At 47.4% G+C, this 16,891-nt stretch overlaps 1 protein-coding gene across 1 annotated transcript; it reads right to left on the reverse strand.

The window, feature by feature from the left end:
- Window positions 1–8,585: 8,585 nt before the first annotated feature.
- LOC133344847 (frizzled-2-like) lies at window positions 8,586–12,192 on the reverse strand. The gene has a single exon (XM_061555096.1). The coding sequence runs from the start codon at window positions 11,664–11,666 to the stop codon at window positions 9,867–9,869; it is 1,800 nt and encodes a 599-aa protein (XP_061411080.1). The 5' UTR covers window positions 11,667–12,192; the 3' UTR covers window positions 8,586–9,866.
- Window positions 12,193–16,891: the final 4,699 nt, after the last annotated feature.

Genomic DNA, 16,891 nt, shown 5'->3' on the forward strand with positions numbered 1-16,891 from the left:
AGCGAAACGAGACTTTCCATGTGATAAATACACATTGATTGGTTGATGAAGATACGATGACAGAATGAGAGGAAAAACTGGCTGCCGTGATGATTCGCAACCATTTAAAGCGCTCACAAACCAACCCACGCTGGGCTTAGTGCACAAGCAGAGGTTCATTCCAGCTGCTTCTGTCCCTGTTAGCAACCTAGAAAATAATTCTGCACCCAGAAAACCTCTTCCAGTATACCCTCTTGTTATGGCCGTGGCTTCTAAGCATGTGCCTACTCCAATCTCCCAGCAAATTGGAAAATATTCAGTGAGAAACGTAAGTCCTGGAGAAAAAAGAAAGATGTTAAACCTGATTATCGACATAATTCTCAGATAATTTTAAGCACTCGAGAACCAACCAACTAAGTCAACCTGGGCTGGGTGCTCTGAACTTAAGAGTGGAAGTCTGGCTTAGTAACTTAATTCCCATCGTGTGCTCATATAACGAGGCCTTACAGCCGTCTGCCGCTGAAAATAAACCCATCCCGGACGTTCCACAACGTTTCCTTTGCCATATTTTCTCTTGCGCGCCATAAGCCAGCGGACACCAGCAGGCCCTGCCCTAGTCTTCAAGCCACCTGCTCAAGAGTTTAGTCATCGCGTATTAAGCAGAATTAGTCACTTGGCGCTGCTGCCAGTCCGACTGCAGAAGTGCCGTTTTCTCTTGCCAAACTTTAACGGGAGAAAAAGAAATATAGAAATAGTTCGCTAAAGCATGCGGCAATTATTTTTTGATAAGTTAAATATTTAGAGCTGGAAAGCTCCCGCTGTGTAAGGGCCATCACACTTAACTTGAAATCCTGGTGCAGCAGTTGAAGTAATGATCCAGGAGTATAAATGGGAAACACCACAGTTTATCGGCAGGTCATGTGTCGTGGGGTAAAGTGCGGTAATTCCCACCTCTTTTGAGAGTTTCGCCAGCTTGGAAGAGGAGGTAAAAATACACGATCTATAGGCCCCTTCCGTCAACGATGGCATCAGCAAGAAATTGCAGAGCTGCACTTTTACCTTTGTTTTACCGTTTATATTGAGAGCGATGTACCTGGGTCTCAGTACTTGTTTAATAACATGTACATTCTTGAGAAAGTGTTCGGATTTTTTTGAGTATTCAATTGCAATGTTCAAATTAAGACAAGAAGTTACAAAAAATATGTTAATTAGTCGAAACATCTTAAGAGGCGGCATTATGAATAAGACCTCCCAGTTATTACCTCGCTTTCACATCGAGACGGTAAGATCATGTTCCACTTCCGGGTAGCAATGAAGGAAACAACAGGTTTGTTGTAGGTTCACAAGCAAAATGCACATGCAGAGCCTTTTCATGAATCCACTGTCAAACGAGGGCCTCGCCAAGGCACGCGTTGTTTTTTAACCATACTTCACCATGCTGGTAAGCAGAGGTGTGGACTCGAGTCATGTGACTTGGACTCGAGTCAGACTCGAGTCATGAATTTGATGACTTCAGACTCGACTTGGACTTGCATAACAATGACTTTGTCCCACCTCTGAGATGTGGACTCGAGTCATGTGACTTGGACTCGAGTCAGACTCGAGTCATGAATTTGATGACTTCAGACTCGACTTGGACTTGCATAACAATGACTTTGTCCCACCTCTGCTGGTAAGTGTGGGTTGGAGAATACGGGCGCGGAGCATGGCCCTGGGAGCACAGAAGTACAGCACAACAATATATAATGCAGTACTGCCCTCTTCTGACCACCACAAAGCGCAGCTCCAAAGCTGCCGACGACAACTTGACACGCATGGCGGACAGCCATCCAAGCGCTATCCAGGCTCACCCCTGCTTGGCTTCTGAGGTCTGATGGGATCGGCGCATTGTGAGAGATTTGGTCAGAGTCCACAAGCAACAACTTATGCAAAATTGTTGCACTGACGCACAGGTAGTGGACCGCATTGCTTCTGTTTGCATTGCAAACGTAGAGCATTTGCACGTGTAACACAATGCTTGTTTCAAAATGTGAATCACAATTGTGTCATTGTTATCACATCATGAGGCCCAGTCTCGATTCGTAACTATCGCTGAGCATTACTCTCACCCGGTGTTAGATAACGGCCATGGAAGGAGAGGTTACAAAACTACTTCAGATTTCTCTTAAAGTGACTCTTTTTTTAAAATCCATACACTAGGGGGCTCACTTTCCCACATGTCCAGTCGAAAAGGTATGTTCATAACATGGCAAAGTGATATTCTTGTTCTTGCTCACAGCTGGAATGTAGCCACATTTAAAGAGAAACGAGATGTAAGATGATGGGATTTACGCACACCCAGGTCATTGGTAACCGCTCCTTTAAAGTGGAGTGTAACGCTATGATTTCAACCAGGTCACCGTTGACCTGGCTGAAACTATTACACTTGAGAGCCCGGTTTACTCACGAGTGTCCAAAAAATGTATTCAAAACTGGAATTTAGAGAAATCGGCTCAGTTCTCTCGGACTCCTGAGCCACCGGGCCTACTTCTATGTAATTATAATGTTACCTGGGAGAATACGAGACCAGGCCAGGGCACCGATGTGTCCATCCCTCCCAATGGATCTTGTTGAGCAACATAAACCCATACAAACGCGCGCGCGTGCGTGCGCATCGCACTGGCCGCTAACGAGTATTGCACCACGGACCAGGCTGCGGGACCACATGAATCGTTCTTGTTTGCCAACTCGCCATGTGTACCAAACCAACTGCAACAATAATTGCGATGGCGGTCGCCTTCATTGCGCAAATGCGCATTAAAATAAGCCGCGTACAAAAAATAACCGACAATACGGTGTGTTTTGCATATTCCAATTTCGGTATATATTTGTAGTGTACGAATAGTGGAATAACTTTAGCTTATTCGGCGCAGACGATATATTTGAGTTTGTCGACACAAAGGTGGAAACACTGTGTTTCGCTCTAATTTGTGAACCTTTAAAAATTGATCGGTTATCACGTGAAAATTATTGATGCTGTTTTTACAATCCTTTAACATTCACTTTTCTATTAAGGCCTCCCCATGCTGAGTGGGTCATGGGGGTTTTTTTGAACGTAAAAAATGTTTGCCAGCTCTTTAGGTCAGGTTACGACCACTGAAAAAAACTAAACTTTATTTTGGAGTGGGTGTTTTTTTTATCGTGATGTATTGTAAATCCTTCTACGACTTTTGGATGTTAAGTTACATGAGGAATAATGGACAAACGTTGTCCAATAAATCAGGAGTTATCCGACTGATGTACTCGTTGGACTGGTTCTAATACTAGTGAAATCGGTATCACGAATGGTTTCACCACCTCAGGTGGTACCGATTTCTTCTCTGGCCCATTACTTGGCATTCAATCCTGCTGCTCAAATTGGCACGTAATACTTGGATCGTGCACCTCACATTTCCTCACTGGTTTTCCGATTTTCATGCTAATAAGCATATATAGCGACAATAACCCTTTACATAAAAAAGCTAAAAAAAATCCAAACGTTTGACACAGCATGGTGATGATGTGGGAAGACCAATTGGTTCAAGAATATTTCCGTAGCAGGAACAGAGCACATTGTTTATTGTACTCATGGGCACTATAAATGGATTATTCATTTGAAATCCCATCTAGCAAAATTCTCAGGATCCTGTAAAAATTAATTTGTACAAGTGAGTTTTTTTTACCCCTGATATATTGCACACTGCGCAGTAAATCTTTAGCCATAAAATCACAAGAATTTAGACTATCGGTGTCAACGAGCTGCTGGCAGGATTTCTTGTGGTCATGCAGGTAACATTAACCACAGTTGGGGGAGTGGCTGGGGAGGGAGAGGATGGCAGGGGTCACTCCACAACTCGGGTCAAATGTTCTTATTTTTTTAATGCCTTGCAGATGCATCAGCACACACAGCGATGTTGCTCTCTACAAAAAGGTCTCTAGGCAGGGCTATGAAAATGTCAGCCCCTGTGAACTGCCCAAGCTTTGTTTAATCCTCAAATATCTCCAAAAAAACAGCGGGGTTCTCAGGAGAGATCAGCACATTTATGATTTATGAGCCCTTTGGGTGACGCGTCTCACGCTGAAGATGATATCTGGGCCAGAGGCCACAGCAGTCGGCTCCGCCGGTTTTGTCAGGGATACTCACACTAGGCAGCGGAGGTTTGATTTCAGAAGCACACACATTATCGATTTATTGATATGCAACCCTCCCTTGTGCAACTTGTGGCATTGTCCCTGCTTTGCGAGATAAACTGGGAGCTGGTGCGCGAGGCTGAATACCAAAAAGCCACATTTGAAAAGCCCCTCTGTGGTCAATTGATTGTTAATCTATGTAATTATTGGGATGAAATGACCTTCAACTTTCAGATTGAGATATTACAAAGAATACCTATCATGCATGGCACATGTCGGTAAAATGTAGTTTAATATGTATTCTTACTTTCAATGTACATATCAGTGATGAATGTATTCCACATCAGTTTCATTATTTATATACATTGGGTATGAATATATTACCTAATTTAATAGTTATTTTTTTAAAGGCTTCAAGAATATTTTTTCATAAACACCTAAAATATCACAAAACACCGAAACACAAACACCTAATCACAATGCATTCTATGTTGCTTGATTATGCCATTATCTATGACCTAGTGGGAACGCACACCTTCGCGCATCTTCCACACTAGAGATATGTAAATACATTTATGGTAGTAAATTAAACAACTTAGAAAGAATGCAAATAATACATCGGGAATGCACACTCCAAAAGAGTCTCATTCAACGCGTTCACGGCTAACAACAGGCAGCACTGAAGACCAGACACACTCGATGTGGCACGCATTCATTTGAGGGTTATATTTACTGAATGCTTTATCATTTGTTTATTAGCATATCAGCTCCTGTGCGCCGTTATTGACTGAAGCCGATCAGGGGGGGGGGGGGGGTGTTTTTGTTTTATTGGGAACTCTTTCTTCTCAAGCCATTGTCAACACAAGTTCGAAACCACACGCTGGCGCTTTCCAACCGGCTGTTTTTTTGTTTACACAAACGTCGACTGCGTCGTTTCGCGGAGCAGCCGTAGTTCGCTTCAACAGCAACACACCAGCCCCCTTCTCTTCAATGTGCCCCAAGGCAGTCATATTGTTCAAGTCCTTGACGTTTTATGAGAATCCTCTGTCTGAGATGTCAAGCATCTCTGCGAAATATCCACAACCGATTTTCACAGCTAAGCAGCTTGCAACATGGCATTCAAAGGCCACGATAAAAATAACAAACGTCGTACAATGAGCATTTTTCTCCAAAGGCAGATAAACGGCCATGGCATTTTGAGATTGCGTGCGAGAGGCATGAAAATTTACTAAAAGAACATTTATTGTTGACAAATACATCATCTGATGGGATGGATAAAATAAGGCCAATAGTGATTATATTCTTATGTAAGTGCCCAAGAAGTTAGTCGTGCATACACGATGGGTACAATGCATATGCACGTTAAATGCACGCCGTTATAGATCAAAGTTACATCACGTGATTTAGTGACGCATTCGCATTGATTCGATGTAAAGCGCAGTAGACTGCACAATGAACCTGACAACCGGAGTTTGATTCACCAATGACGGTTAACACAAGTGACAAGTGATATCAGATCGTGTCCTCACACCACTACCACCACCCCCACATGAACCAAGGTGGTAAGGTATATGGTTAAACAATCCCCTTGACCAAAAAGGGATGCATTCACCCAGCAGTAGGACAGTACATTATACGCATTGTTTACAGCAGTATTTGATCAATACAAATATATTTCACGATGTTAACGTTATTACAGCGGAGCATCTTAGTCACACGTGGTCTATGACAGATCTCCTAGATTGAAAACACAAGTGATGTAAATTCTAACGATTTTGCAGAATTTCTAATTAGACCAACGTTAGCTTGGACGCAATTGTTTTTATGCTTACAACTAAAATACTCTCTGGTTCTTTCGGTAAAGTCACGTAGCTGGAAAAAGTAATAAAATAAAATAAACACCAACTTAAATGTATGGTGCCACAATTTTCTCCTTTAGACTTTTGAGCATAGATGTGTCAGCACAGACAAGTGCAGTACAATACAGTACAATAATAGTACAATATGATACAATACAGTACAATAATAGTGCTATACAATGCAGTCAAGTGATAATACGATACAGTACAATAATAGTACAATGCAATAGTACAGTAAAATAATAGTATAATACAATACAATGCCTGACAGCAGCTAATTCCAACCTCCTGTGCACTGTGGTCACCCAAACACTCTTACGGCTCTGCTTAGCCATCAGAGATCTGACCGGGGATGGGGTACATTCTGGTTGATTTGGTCATCGGAGATGTTAGTTCATGTGTTATTCCACTAATCATTAAAATATACGTTAATGTTACTCTTCTTCAAGAACAAAACAAAACGTAGGAGCAGAGGACAGCTGTGAATGCGGGGCAACAGTGCAGTTCTTACCTTCACAGCTTCATCAGCATCATCCGCAGCACGGGATCGTCTATCCAAGGCGCAGGCCCACACGTCTCTCCAATGCCACCACGCATGGTAAAAAAACACTTGCGGAGCAGTGGCACATGGACATTCTGGGCCGTGTCAAAACGCCTGCCTCGGAGGGTTTCACACGCACAGCTTTTGACACTTGCCAGCAACCGCCACTCACGTCAGAAGAATCTGCCACCTTTTCATGCGCACACTCGTGACGAGTCACGCTTGCCGATGAGCTGCCGTGCGTGTGCTTGGGCTTTGAAAGTCATTTTTATTTTCAGTTACAACTCTGCTTTGATGAAGTACATTTTAAATACGTTGCGCGAGGGGTAATTCGAAGGAAAGCGAGAAGAATCGCAACGATGCATCTATCAACTCGACCATCCGTTGCATCGATGCTATTCAAGTCAGATCAATTGTAGTATCCAGCTCAAACTCACATTAGGAACCAATCATCCTGTTCAAAGCCTAGAGCCAGTGGTGGAAATACACGCTCTCTTGATGAAACAGCCTAATCGTAAAACGACAGTTGAAATCCCAGAAAGTGGTACATTACTCGCTTGCGTCAACCTCAGCCGGGTGAAGGAAGGATGGGTGGACGAGTGGACCCCCCATTGTGATTTGAACTCTCAACCTTCTTGACCACAGTGCTATCCAGGCAGGCGGACAGAAGCCACCCACGTAAAATGATGGGAACTTAAAATCCCACACCTTCCCGCCCCCCTATAAAATAACAGACTGGTGACAGCGTGGTAGCCAAAGGAGAGAACGCACCCAAGAAGACGATTGGCACGGAGATAGAGCAACGAAATCAGGTTGTGTGCCACGAGTGAAATTAATGGGAAGCGCGGTGGATTGGAAGGGATGGTGATGTGGTAGGGAGGCCTTAATCCAGCAGCGGTTAGACTGTCTGATGATCAACATGATGAAAACACAAGTTTTAGAATCGGTCTCAGCTCATCCACGTGTCAGTAACTTGCAGATACTATGTATTCATATGACGGAGGCTTGGAAAGACTTGAGCCACTGAATCTTGGAGATAGAAAACATTGGTGACATTATGAAGTGGCGGTAAGGTCAGGTTACTGCAGTGCCAACGCCGCTTGGGTGAGGAAGGGCAAATAACCACAGTGGGTGACAGCTCCCATACGATGCATGCTCCAGCATGACGTATGGTCAAATAATAAACATCCGCACCACGGGAGCTACACATACCGTCTTGAAGTCTCTCTTTAGATTACCCGCGAGTCTAATTGTCAAAATAAAAAACACACTACTTCCTATGCCAGTGTCATTGATATTCGGCAACATTGTTCACCAAGTTGCGAGCATTTACACAAATCCATCTTTTGTTTGCATGCAAACACAAGCTGGTCGTGTCAATCCGCTGCTGGACAAGGCGGGGGGGGGGGGGGCTCAAGATCCAGTGCCACTCGTGGGGTTTGACCGTTTGGTCAATACCGGTTGGCAAAAGGCACGGAAGCACAGGTGATCGAACACAACCCTGTACAATGGCTTTTTTTTTCTGCACTTCCCTTTTGCTGCTCACAACGTAGCACCGCCCTCCGCCCCCACAGCAATAGGTGTACTGGATTTCACTCTAATTGCTTGCACAGTATAGGGCCACAATTAGCCATCTATTATAATGCCACTGCCTATTACAGACTTCGTGGCTCATCCTGAAGGTATGTTTTCATTACAACCCAGACCGGCTTCTCCCTTGCAAGCAGATATGTTATTTCAATGAGCTCACTGCTGGTTAAAAGCATACACCGCATATGCGCACACTCACGAGTATTACACGGGGACTTAAATCCTCGCTGGTCAAATGGAGTAGGCAACGTGAGCAGAAGACAAAGCCAGAGGTATTACTGGATGCGGTGCGCTGGGTTCATGTTCCCAACAGACCTGGATGAAATATACACAGCGTTGTAATTAAGCGGCACATTTAGAAGCACATTTGGCAGACAACTAAATTAAGTGATAGTTTATACAGAATTACGATGACGTAATAGTCAACTGCCTGCAGATGTTACCAGCAATTGCAAGGACCAAAACAATAAAATCAGAAGTGTTTATTTCCAAAAAAAGAGTCCGTGTTTATAATACATTTGTATAATTATCATTATTACTTTAAAATAAAATTGAGATATACGTCAAAGCAAAATATTGTACATTTACTTTGCAGCGCTTATCAAGAGAGAAACGTGAGTGCGTGTTTGCACGTGTGTGTGTGTGATGTTGCATTACATGGGTGTCAGGTTGGCATCAAACCCCCTTCAAGAAAATGGGATGCGTGAAGACATCGTTCTTGATGGATCTTGATGATCAAGGCATCGTGTACAGGCGACAATACTGCGATTTTTACTTCGAAAGAAAAACAAATTTCATCGGCGGCACCACCACTACCAGCAGACTTTTCCACCAGCAGTCCACGTACATGGGAGATGTACAGCCCTTGGCAATCCACTGCTAGATGAGGGTCCCCAAAATCCACGGGTGGTGGTGGGGGGGTCAATCAGATGCACAAAGTCTGTACAGCGGTCTCAGACGTGAGTCACTTACATTGTACACGTGTAGTCATGTAGTTAGTGCCCGTCTCCCAGAGGATGTGAATTATTAAGGCAACCGACGGTGAATTTAAGACAAAGCGACACTTGTGTTTAGGGTCAGGTTTACAACACGAGACAATGTAGAGTCATGGACATTTCACTGGAATCTTGTTTTCCCGACGTATTGGCCTCGCATTTCCCTGCATCATAAGAATAATTCTATTTTATGGTTATTTTATGAAAACACAATGTGTGTGGTTGCTTCCAAACTTGGCCCAAGAGTTACACAAGAACCAAGAAAAAATAAAAGAGTTAAATCAAGGGTCACGTTACAAAAATAAATAACTTATCTTCGAAAGCAGGTAATGCGATACGCACACAAAATTATGACTCTAAGCGAAGTCTATACCCACATTACACGGGAACAACTACGGTATTAAAAACCTTCTGCAGTCCAATCAAGTATAGGTTCAGTCCGTCCGTCGAGACTGCTTTAACGCGCGTATGATGTTTAGCAATATATAGGGCAAAACTAAAATGATTAAAAAAAACACGTAATTTGAACGATGGGAGATATTTCATCGAGTCAATGTTGGGTGAATCAACCCAAAATATCCCTAAATTCGCCGCATGTAGAGTTAAAAAACAAGTTAAACAATTCATCATCATCATCTGTACAAAATCTAAACGTTTCGGTTGTTTTTTGTTTGTTTTCCTTCCGTGTAGTTTAAGCGCGCTGTTTTAAACGAGAGAGAGAGAAAAAAAAGAGTTCTGGCTCTAGACCGCGGGTCACACCGTGGTCTCGCCGTGCGACTTATTGCTCAGTCTGCTGTAGAAGTTGCGCCACGACTGCAGGGTCTTGCCCGACCAGATCCAGAATCCCGACGTGATGCCCACGATGAGCGTCATCAGGTACTTGATCATGAAGACGGTGAAGTCCGGCTTCATGTTGGGGTAGTGTCCCTGCGGGCACTGGACGGCGAAGCTCTTGCACGTGTGGGCAACCCACGTCTTCTCCCACTGCGCGCGGAACGCCTGCTCGTAGAAGTAGCACGCGATCACGATGGTGGCGGGCACCGTGTAGAGCACGCTGAAAATGCCGATCCTCACCATCAACTTCTCCAGCTTCTCCGTCTTGGTGCCGTCGTGCTTCATGATGGTGCGGATGCGGAAGAGCGACACGAACCCGGCCAGCAGGAACGAGGTGCCGATGAAGAGGTAGACGAAGAGCGGCGCCAGCACGAATCCGCGCAGCGCGTCGATGCTGTTGAGGCCCACGAAGCAGACACCCGTGAGGACGTCGCCGTCGACCTGGCCCATGGCCAGGATGGTGATGGTCTTGATGGCCGGCACAGCCCACGCGGCCAGGTGGAAGTACTGCGAGTTGGCCTCGATCGCCTCGTGGCCCCACTTCATGCCGGCCGAGAGGAACCACGTGAGCGAGAGGATGACCCACCAGATGGAGCTGGCCATGCTGAAGAAGTAGAGCATCATGAACAGGATGGTGCAGCCCTCCTTCTTGGTGCCCTGCACCACGGTGCTGTAGCCGTCCTCGGAGAACTTGTTGCAAACGATCTTCTCTTCGAAGAAGAAGCCCACGATGTAGGCAATCGACACCACGGCGTAGCAACCCGACAGGAAGATGATGGGCCTCTCCGGGTAGCGGAACCTCTCCATGTCCACCAGGTATGTGAGCACGGTGAAGAGCGTGGAGGCGCAGCACAGGATGGACCACACACCAACCCACATGCGCGCGAACCACAGCTCATCTGCGTCGAAGTACATCAGCCCGTTGGACTTGCTCGGCTCACACGGCGACCCGCATTCCTTCTTTCCCAGAAACTGGTAGTTGAGATAGCCGGGCACCCGGAGCACGGGGGGACAGGTCAACTGATAGCTCGACGAGTCGCCGCCACTGCCACCACCGCCACCACCGATTCCGCCGCCAGAGGATGGCCCACCGGGTCGGTAGTGCGGCGGCAGAGTGAACGAGTCCCCGTGCGGAGGTGGGTGCGGGTCGGGAGGAGTCGGGTGGCCGCCCTTTTCGTCCGTGTGGTTCTGCCCCACGCAGATCTTCTCCGAGCCCTGCACGGGGAAGTTCTCGCAGCGAAGCCGCTCGGGCCACTGGAAGCCGAACTTGTTCATGAGCGTCTCGCAGCCCTGGCGAGCTCTCTCGCACAGCAAGCGGCACGGCGGGATCGCCTCTTCCAGCACGGTGCATACGGGCGCGTACATGGAGCACAGGAAGAACTTGAGGTCGGGCGAGCACTGCACCTTGACGAGCGGGTAGAACTGGTGCACCTCCAGCCCCGCGTCCTCCTGGTTGGTGTGGCCCAGCAGGTTGGGCATGATGGTCTGGTTGTAGGCGATGTCCGTGCACAGCGGGATGGAGATGGGCTGGCAGAAGCCGTGCTCGGGCACAGAGATGCCCTTCTCGCCGTGCGCCTGCGCCTCCGCGCGTGGGCTCTGCGCTGCGAGAAGCGCGCAGCCCACGACGACGACGACGAGGAGGTGGTGGTGGTGGAGGTGATGGTGGTGGTGGTTCCTGGCTGGGGACGAGAGCCCGCAGCGCTGCCTCGACCTCGCCATGTGTCTCGAGGCGTCTTTCCTCCCCGCGTCACTCACTCGCGCTGCAGCGCCCGCGGTTGACTTCTGCTGTTGCTTCTTATTGTCGAGTTTTTATTTCGCCCTCCTCTCGTCGCGCATCTCGCCCCACCCCCACTCGCCCTTGTTTCGCCGCACGCCGCTCAAACTTTTACAACAACAAAAGAAAACCTCACTAACCACGACACCGCACAGACGGTGACAACGAACTCTATCCGGGCGACGACTCCGGCGATGGTGGAGGCGGCGGCGGCGATGACGGCGTCGAAACAAAGAGACTAACTCGCTTTTAAACAACAACTCGGGAGGAGGTAGAGACGTCCCCCACTCGTCGTGTGGAGGAGAGGGAGACGGTATTGAGAAGAAGAGGGGGCTGGGGGAGGGGGGAGATGCCTAGGAACTCACTGCGCTACTTGACGCAGGATAAGTTGCGCTCCGAGCCCTTTGTGCCGCGTTCGCGTCGCGCTCGCCGTTTCGAGGCGGCCCGCACTGAAATCTGATCGCGCAATGGATTGGGTTTGGTGGATGGGATGCAGCGAGAGGCGGGGGGGGATGGAGATGTGTGGGGGGTGGGTGGATGTGGGATGGGTGGGTGGAGGAGGGGGGCTCTGGGATGTTGTGGTGGGGGGGTCGAACGGGGAGCGCCTTCAAGCGGCGTGGCGATTATGGATGTAGCCAATGAGCGAGCTGGCAGCTAATTCGTGCCAGATTTTGGCGGACCGAGCTCTGGCGATTGGTTGCAGCTGAGCGAGGTTTTTTTTCTTCTTCTTCTCCTCTCTCTCTTTCTCTCTCACTGTGAACGGAGCACCCCACCCCCCACCCCCGGGGGGGATGATCGGGTGGGATTGGCGCGTCCCGATAATTACGGAGTTACTCCGGCACATAAACACGGCGCTTGGGCCCGGCCGTTTGGCTTTGTCGCTTTCCTCTGCGGGCGTCAAACTCAAAAACAGATTCCGAAGCCACGGCGTGTTGATGATGATGATGTGTAATGACGATGATGAGCTGTATCCACAGAGCCTCACGCCCAGTCTCACAAGGTGCGCAAGAAGCGGTCCGCAGTGTTTCATAAGAGTGCTGTAGCTTGTGGTGGTGTTTTTTGGGCAAATTCCCGGACTTTTGCAGACGGTAGGAAATCGTAGTCATTATCAGCCATAATCATTCCACTTTTGCGTGAATGCCTCACCAAGGCGTCACCGTCTCTGAAGATGATGCGATGTAATAATGAACGGAACTGCTCGGCGTGTCCCTGCACAAGCCGCACTTACTTCACAAGTTTGAATGATGTCGTTAGCCTGTGTTTGTTCTCTAACCCATGCGCGCCCCCCCTCCCCCGTCTCTCACAGCGGCAGGAGAAACTCCACGTGGCTCTCCACTCTTCTTGAATTGTGCTCGTCGCTTAGAGAGCGCACGAATGTTAAGCAAAATTGTTCATCAGCCGTACAAAGAAAATAATAAAACAGGCATAACGCCTTCTTCCCATGTTGCGTTCTCCACCTACACATTAACAACTCTCTTTTACATCCCATCAGCCTCACAATGATTTGGGAGTGCATGTTTCCAGCAGCATTGCTTTAACACAATCACACTCGGTACCGGTTTCGACTGTATACGTGTCATCAGCAGAGCCGGGCTCTTTTAAACCAACGTTGGCGAACTGTTCCCGTGTGTAAAAAGGCAAGCGACTCCCAGCGAATTACCGTTGGTGGCTCCGGGTCGGGCATTGTTATTCGCAAAAGTCGCGTCTCCCTGCGCCTCCCCGCGTCTCATTTCAATAACAAAGACGACTCATCATTATACCACGCGTGCCAATTTAAAGTTCTCATTGTATTTCGTTTACAGCTACTCACCAGCTATCGGTAAGCATTGACGGAGGAGGTTCGGGGGGAGGGGGGGGGATAAAGTAAACTAATCGCGATAGTGAGCAGTCTATTTTAACCGTGCGACTTAAGACTTCACGGGGTCTGAGAGTATTGCTTGGGAAGATTGGCCAGTTATATGTATTTTTAGCACCTCCAATGAGCACCGGTGGCTAAGTACGGTGTGAAAGAAGTTCAACATACATTTATATATATAATTTGTGAACACGGGGGAATGATGTTTTCACTCTGCGTAGGTGAATAGCTTACTTGACCTACTGCCTTCTATACGCTGCCTTGTTACCATGTCGGTGGGTGTCCCGCGTACGCATTAGAAGTATACGTGACTACGTCAATTATGAATAATCTGAGTAATTATTTCACTGTGGATGAAGGCCTCCCCCGCGCCTTGTCGATCATGGGAGCTGTGTGTCAATAGAAGTTCTGCAAAACAACTCCCTACCTCCCCGTTGGTGCCGGGGCAGTAACGCTGTGGTGGGCAGTGCCATGGGGGGAGGGCCAAATTCGATTGGCCATTCCCCTCATGGCGTTTGTAGCCACCACAGCGGCAAAAGAGGGCTCTGGACGAGTGCGAGGGGCTGATAAACCCTCCACCTTCAAATAAATTACCACTAAACCACGAAAAATATATCAAACGAAGCTTGTGCCGGAGGCCCCGGGGGAACAGGCGTCTGTGACGTCTCCTGGCCAAACCCCATTTGGAGGAGCCAGGAGATTGAACCTTACCCTCCGTGTTCCTCCCTAAACAGCAAAAAGCCACTGCAGGTGACCACGTGTAATGTTCGAATGCTCACTGCGGAGGAGAGGCTGCCACTCCTCTGTCGGGAGATGGACCGGTACCGCCTGAAATATCTGGATAATGTCCCATCGGCGAGCTCCTCGGGCAGGCAAGGCTGCATTGGCTGGGTCATGTAGCCCGCATGCCCAGCCACCACATGCCTAAACAGCTTTTCTTCGGCCGGATAGAGGGGGCTAAACGGGCGCAGCACGGGATAGAGAAGAGATGGAGTGATGTGGTATAAGAGGACGTGGAGCTGAGTGGACTTGCCAATGACTGGTACCAGCGATGTCAAGATCGGCCTCTGTGGAGGAGGCTCGTGAAGGACGCTACTGGGCAGTTGGAGGCAGTCGCCCTCCAACAACAACGGAGGGCAGAGGAGCGACGCTCACAACAACGAGCGGAGCGGCGGGTGGCTAAAGCACAGTAAAAGTTGGCACAGTAGGGGGCACAGGTGGTGCATCGGCCAGTCATCTTAGTCGACCCGTGACACCTGGGTCTGCCCCATGACCTGCCAGCAGGCGTTCGACACTTCACGTGGCCTCAACTTGCACATAGCCTGGCACAAGCGCCGTGGTGACGTCACAGCCACTGAGTGACGAATGACGCTTGTTGTTGTTGTGACTATACCTCACGACGCTGGTCAATGCAGGTTACTGGAGGAGGTCGAGTGTCAATTCAGATATCATTCACGACTGAAGTTATCCATGGCCAGGAATATAACTCAGATTCATTGTGCAGTGCACTAACCACTGCGGGATGGCTCTATCACTCCAAGTCAATAATACTAACCTTTAATAATAAAATCGCTCTGCTTATCGACCGGAAAATCAAATCCAACGCTTAACTCCTGTAAAGTAAAAAAAGCATCGCACTTCTCTTACTGTTTATATTGAACTCATAGCGCCTGGGGTACTGTAGGATTCATATCACATTTCACTGTCAACTCGTGGCAGGCGTCAGGCACTCAGGTACCACTTAGGAGTCGCTACGAAATACATTCACGTACATTCTGTGCAGTTCCTCTGTGTATGGGCGGCGGGTTTTCTCTGCGCACACGCAACTAAGAGATTCGTAAAAGTCCAATAACATCCCAAGCAGGGCTTTCCCAGGTTTAAATTTATATCTATCAAAAAAAGCGTTTGAAAGATCAACCCGTACTGACCATCTTGGTGAAGTGTGGTCAAAGGACTCCCATAACCTTCACGTCTTCATCCAGCAGTGGATTGACAAAGAACTGTACATTCTTAACATCTCCATCTCGTATGATATTGTGCAGTTTCAGCTGTAGTGATTTTTATGTCTAATCTCTAACCTACGTAACTTTTCCTATCTCACCCACTATCCTTAATTATGTTAACGTTTGGCATTGTTTTCTTTTTTAGAAATCACAATGCGTGCAAGTAGCGATAAATATTCATACCCTTCGTTCATTAACAACTGATCCACTAATTGAGAACCGCACTTAAACATACACGATGCGCAATTAGTTCCGTTAATGTGCTTCGCGTAATTGCTTTCGCGAGAAAATACCAGATAAGCGTTTCAAAATCGTTCTTAACCCAAAAGCAATCGAGTTCCAGATCGCGTACAATTAATTGTATAAACATTTATCAGTAAAAAATCTGACAGTGGCTATCGAGTGTGCAGGCGGTGCAACTGCACAGGGGCTCACGGGTCGGGTTACGAAGCAGGGATTGAGGAGAAATTGCGGTTGAAAAAGGTAAGTGCGCAGCCCTGCAATAACTTGCTCACGTCACTGCTGGCGGAATGGCCTCCGCTCGGTTGGTGGGAGTACCCACATTTTACACCACAACACACAAACCGCCGATCAACTAAATGTGGTGGACTAATTTATATTGCTCGGCGGACGGAGGCGGGGAGGCGAGGCAGACTGTAATAATATAGTCAATCTTGACTTAAAGCTTTCGTGATTGCAGGAATTCATATTCTTTGGGTCTCTCTGTAAAGTCACATAGAGAGAACAATAAAATCATATTTACTTTTATTTTTTTTAATAATATTTACTTTTATATATTTTTTTGTTCTATCTACGGGACTTTACCGAAAGACCCAAGGAATGTGAACAATAAAATAATTTTTACTTTCATTATTTTATTGTTCTATCTACGTGACTTTACCGAAAGACCCAGAGAATATGAATACGGTAAATGTTCCCAAATCAACTGTCGCTACGGGATTTCGAAAGGGCGACCTCTGGATTACAAAGCCATTCTGCTAACCATGACAGCACGGCAGACAATGCCAGGTGGCTCAGCGATATCGCGAGTGACGTGCATTCGGAAGTTTGCCTGCTAAGGTCATGACCCCGCTTGAGGGTTGACTGAAGCCATCATCCCTCCGGGGTCGCTAAAATTAGTGCCGATTTGTGGGGAATTCAGCGGTGGTTGTCCGATGGATAAACTCGGCCCCGCCAGAGGAATGTGTAATTTGTACCACTGGCTCCGGGGCTGTAAACACGAGATTTTTAAGCACCAGTCAGATGCTCTTTTTGAGCAGCGCATAACTTTCGAGTAATTCTGCAGTCGTAA

This window comes from Lethenteron reissneri, chromosome 20, assembly GCF_015708825.2.
Source record: "Lethenteron reissneri isolate LAM-NWPU_2019-01 chromosome 20, ASM1570882v1, whole genome shotgun sequence".
Taxonomy (NCBI): Eukaryota; Metazoa; Chordata; class Hyperoartia; order Petromyzontiformes; family Petromyzontidae; genus Lethenteron; species Lethenteron reissneri.

Excerpts from the sequence above, each read along its gene's own strand:
- LOC133344847 (XM_061555096.1), bottom strand. The coding sequence starts at position 11,666 with ATGGCGAGGTCGAGGCAGCGCTGCGGGCTCTCGTCCCCAGCCAGGAAC.